The following is a 5,529-nucleotide window of genomic DNA, read 5'->3' as shown; positions in this document are numbered from 1 at the left end:
TATATATATATATATATATATATATATATATATATATATCACCCTAGCGGTTGAGGGACCCTGTGGAAGAGGTAGACCCAGGAAGACCTGGGAGGAGGTGGTGAAGCATGACCATCGAACATTAGGCCTCACCGAGGCAGCGTCTAGTGACCAAGACCTTTGGAAATATGCAGTGTGTGAGAAGACCCGGCAATGGTCGACTAAATCTTGTGAATGAAATTGCTGGACAGAAACTGAAAGAAGTCTGTTGGAGATGTTTGTGTGTGTGTGTGTGTTTGTGTGTGTGTGTGTGTGTGTGCCTTGATGATACATGATTATTGTAAACAAATCTCACCATCATACAAGCAGTGTCCTTTGTTCCCAATCTTCCATGTAAACTTGTCCAGCCATGGGAAAATATTTCTTTGGAAACAGGTGAGGATTGGCAACAGGAAGGGTATCCGCCCATAGAAAACCTGGCTGAACAAATTCTGTCTGACCCATGCAAGCATGGAAAAGTGAACATTAAAATAATGTTGTTGCTGCTGCTGGTTTGGTTCCCATATTTTATATGTTGTTAATGAAATAGTATGTTGTTAATGATTTACTGCTTTCAATGTTAATTAAAATGCAGCATATATGCTATTTGTCAGATATTCTGAAGATCGACAACTTATGGTGCTTCATTAAACTGACCAAACTACAACTTGATAATAATGTGATTGAAAAAATAGAAGGATTGGATCTACTTGTAAACCTTGTGTGGCTTGGTAAGACATATTTTTTTACATTTGAAATTCTTTTTCCCCCATTCCACTGACATTCACTCAGCAGTTTTTATTCATTCAGTTAAAGGTGCCAGCATGGTTGTGAGGTTAAGAGACTTGCTTCCCAACCATACTGCTGGAGCACTTTTAGCTGACCAAAGCCTTAAGAATGGATTTGGTAGACGTAAGCTAGAAGAAGCCCATAGTATGTATGTATGTATGTTATCGATCAGTTTCATTTCTGTATTTCTTGTCAATAGAGAAAGAGCCGGACTCTAACACAGATTCAAGGCTCCTTCATTGGAACTTTTATCAACATCATCTAGGTATTTGTGCATATGTGTGTGTGTGCAGTATTTGGTGTTAGTGTATGTGCAGATTTGTATGTTTGTTTTATGGATGCGTTTTTATGTATATATTTTCATGTCTAGGCGTATGCATATGTATTTATGTGCAGATTTGTATGTTTGTTTTATGGATACGTTTTTATGTATATATTTTCATGTCTAGATGCATGCATATGTATTTATGTGCTAAACTTTTGGAAAGTTTTACATATCTTTACAGTTCCATTGATGGTTTGGTATGTATGTATGTATGTACATTCATTTGTTTGTTTGTTCACCCACCTGCCTGCTCATTCATTTGTTCTCTTTCACTTTCTCTTTTTAATTTTAGAGTACTTGGTAGTAAGGTTGTGAAGGAAAGCATCACATTTTAACCATTTCCATTTAAATCTGAAAAAGGTCCTGTAGATTTTTATAGTCCCTGATATCATGATCATTTGTTGAATATGAATTAAAGATTTGCATTCTCTCCCTAGGATCCCAAGTTCAGCCATACTTTGCTCTAGGTAGTTTTGTATGTATCCTGCTGTTTCAATAATAATAAGGTATGAAACTGAAAGCGTACCTTGGGTACTGGATTTGCAAACTCTTTATTAATGATTCCTCTTTTCCTTGTATTTTTCTAACCACATTGGTGTCCAGAGGGCAGCTGATTTCCAAAGCAGAACTTACCTTTCCCTTCTGATTTCATGCAACTACATCTGGCTGGTTGTGTGTTAACTTGGTGGTTGATTTAATTTTTAAGTGCCACCAATATTCTTTTGACCCAACAGCCTCAAAATAGTCAAATTGGTCTGTAGGTGTTTTCTTCTTTATTATCCTGTTCCAGACTGTTCTGGCCACAACATCATACTTCATGGGAAAACATTCTCTCATAGTTGGCAATAATGTAGTTAGTATCTACAGTCTTGGTCTTACACAGCTTACATTTGTTGCCTGTTAATGTTTTCTGCTTCTTATGCTGTAGGTACTTGGTGGGGAACACTTGTTCTTGAATTGTATGGAGGTAGCCTTCAAAGTAGAATGTCATAAACTTGTCTGTACTCCATGCCAAGCTCATGACACGATCAATCCCTTCTATGGTTCATGTTTTTCATGCCAAGTATCCAAGTACTATCTTCTTAGTGAACTGCTCCATTGTGATACTTGGTTTTCCTGACAAATAGACTTTACCAATGCTCCTTGGGGGAGAGATCTGTATCAGCTCTTATTTCACACCTCTTCTCAAATTCATTAACTATCCTAATTATGGTTTTTAATTGAGATCATTTTCAACAAGAAGTTAGTATCACAGAATTAAGGGTAGTCTCATGCAGGTTGATATAAAAGGGTTAATCATCATTGTATCCACAACCACCATGTCATAATTGGAAGAATACATGCTGTTGTGTATTTCAGTATCCAAAAACATATAGCCTCATTTTAAAGCTGGTGAGTAATTTGTTAAAGAAAATTTAGTTCCTTCATTAATTTGGTTGATTTAATTTGTAAAAATTTACTGAGTTGATCAAATACAATTATTGGCTCTTTGCATTTGAGTAAATGGAGGTAGAATATTTCAGTGCATTGACTATAGCAAGGCATCAATGGCAAAAATATAACCTGATGATTCTTCAGCTGAGAATTTATCTCGTTTAATTAGTCTCTGTTCTGTGTTCCTTTTTCTTCACTCTAATATCAAATTTAATATAGAAAAAAATACTTCTACTGATTTGTTGATATACCAAACTAAAATAACAATGTAAAATGTTTGTAAAGTGGGATTGCATAGATCATCGTCATCGTCATTGTTGGCGGCAGCAGCAGCATCGTGGTCGTCACCATCATCATCTTTTAATGTTTATTTTCTATGCTGCCATGGGTTGGATAGATTGACCAAATCTGACAAGCTAGATGGCAGCATCAGACTCTAATGCTTGTTTAGGCAAAGTTTCTATGGAGCTGGATGCCCTTCCTATTGCCAACCACTTTGCAAAATATACGGGGTGCTTTGGTTTTAAGAGGATTTTGTTGTTATTGTTATAGTGGTAGAGTAACTAGTTACCATTCCTACTGTGGAAGAGAAAGACCAATAACATTTAACCATTTTCTCTTTATTAAATAGATTTGTCCTTTAACAATATTGAAGAAATTGAAGGGCTGGATAACCTAACAAAATTGACTGATCTTTCTCTGTATAATAACAGAATATCAACCATTGCAAACATGGATACTTTAATGGACTTGGAAGTTCTTTCACTTGGAAATAATGATATTAATGATCTCCGAATGGTGAGTAAGAGAACGTTCTCTCTTTCAAGTTCCATCCTACTAACTCTTACTCTCTCTTTGTGAGTAGCCATGTAATGCCTTTACAGCAACAAATCTATTCTGTTCTGGTCTTTCCTCTCATACTTTCACTTCTGATCTCCTGGCATAAAATTGCCTCTCTTTGTATTTTGGCCTACCTACTAGTCTTGTGATCTGCATGGTGATCTCACTAGAGCTGGTTCCACAAAAAAAAAAGTGCCCAATACTGTAAAGTAGCTGATGTCATGAAGTGTATCCACCCATAGAAACCATGCCAAAGCAGACATTGGAGCACAATGCATTTCTAGGTGCCAAACTGTCCACTCTATGCCAGCATGGAACATGCATGCTAAAAGATGATGATAATAGTACTGGTGATGGTGGTGGTGGTGGTGATGATGATTGTGGTATTGGTGTTGGTAGTGATGATAATGGTGATGATGACATCAGTGACAATGACAACAAAGACATCATTGTCATGGTGACTGAGTCAATGTTAATCTTTGGTCATATTGCAGAGAAGTATCAATACTGAGAGCTAACAAAACACTTTCTAATTATATATTTCTCTTGTTACTTGCAACATCAAACTTTTCAAGACCAAGACTTATCCCTGTAGTTCTCACTATATATATTCACTACATATATAATAAAGAAAATCATCATCATTGTCACCATCATTGTCGTCGTCATCATTTTCATCATCATAATATAACTAGAAGATACTGCCTGCTTCATATTGAGTTGCTCTCTCACAGACTCTGCATAAACTACATTAATTATGATTTCTACAAGCAAAGAGGATGATCTTGGTTATTTTTACTTTTCTTTCCTTTATTTTTGTTTCACATTTTGCATCAACCTTCTTCGCATTATATTTTTTTCTTCTCGTTCTTCTCTCATGTTTTCTCATTGCCCAGTGTCCTGGTTTTTAAACATATCTGACATATGATGAACTGAGCCTGAAAGACTGCTTGGAGAAGATACATGGCATGTCATATAAATCTGTTAATTTAATGTATCTTAAAAGTGTGAAACTAATAGTAGCTATTCTGTAATTATGTATATTAAATGATTACTCTTGTTTATCAATATAAAGACCCTGTCAACTATTTAGAAACAACATTAATTTTATTTATAACCCTTTACGAGGTCAAACAAGATCATGTACTGTCTTCTCTCTCTTCATTTTAGTCTTTCTCTCTTCACTTGCTTCTACATACTTCATCAATTTCCCTTTCTGATCCAGGCTCTTTAATGAATGTGGAGGTGTATGGCTTAGTGGTTAGGGGTGCTGGACTCATTATTGTAAGATTGTGGTTTCAATTCTTGGACCAGGTGAAGTGTTGTGTTCTTGAACAAAACACTTCATTTTACATTGCTCCAGTCCACTCAGCTGGCAAAAATGAGTAATCCTGCAATCGACCAGCGTCCTATCCAGTGGGAATATATACACTGGAGAAACCAAGAAACCAGCCCTATGATTCTGTATAACTTGGGAAGGACCTTTACCCTGCTTTACCCCTTTACCTTTAATGATTTCCTCATTATAAACTTGATACTAACTTGAACTTTTCACTCTCTGACCACATTTGGGTGGGCTGAGTCATTTGGCACTATGTACGTGTTCTTGAGAAGTTCTAATATTTACCTGATGAAAACACTTTTTTTGTGCGATGCAACACTTCTGCCCATCAATAAAAAACATGTCTGAAACAGCTGTAGTGAACCACAATCCATCTATTTTTTAGGCATGGCTGTGTGGTAAGAAGCTTGCTTCCCAATCACATGGTTCCAAGTTCAGTCCCACTGTGTGACACCTTGGGCAAGTGTCTTCCTCTATAGCCTCAGGCTGACCAAAACCTCATGAGTGGATTTGGTAGACAGAAACTGAAAGAAGCTTGTTGTCTATATATGTATATATCTTTGTGTCTATGTTTGTCCCCCCCCCCATCATCACTTGACAACCAGTGTTGGTATGTTTACATCCCTGTAACTTAGCAGTTCAACAAAAGAGACTGATAGAATAAGTACTGGGCTTAAAAAATAAACCTTAGGGTCAATTTGTTTGATAAATCCCCAGAAAGCTGCAGTTAGATGACTGAAACCAGTAAAAGAATAAAAGAATATATATACATATATATATA

At 36.3% G+C, this 5,529-nt stretch overlaps 1 protein-coding gene across 1 annotated transcript in view; it reads left to right on the top strand.

Annotated features, from left to right (window-relative positions):
* Positions 1-5,529, top strand: part of LOC106869237 (dynein regulatory complex subunit 3) — a 68,979-nt gene that overhangs the window by 12,086 nt on the left and 51,364 nt on the right. Inside the window, exons 3-4 of the mRNA XM_014914888.2 lie at positions 633-749; positions 3,198-3,364. Of these exons, the coding sequence (XP_014770374.1) occupies positions 633-749; positions 3,198-3,364 (284 nt within the window). The remainder of the gene's footprint in view (positions 1-632; positions 750-3,197; positions 3,365-5,529) is intronic.

The sequence above is a fragment of the Octopus bimaculoides genome, chromosome 2 (assembly GCF_001194135.2).
Source record: "Octopus bimaculoides isolate UCB-OBI-ISO-001 chromosome 2, ASM119413v2, whole genome shotgun sequence".
Classification (NCBI taxonomy): domain Eukaryota; kingdom Metazoa; phylum Mollusca; class Cephalopoda; order Octopoda; family Octopodidae; genus Octopus; species Octopus bimaculoides.
Note: the sequence above shows the minus strand (reverse complement) of the source record. Positions and strands in the feature narration are given on the sequence as shown.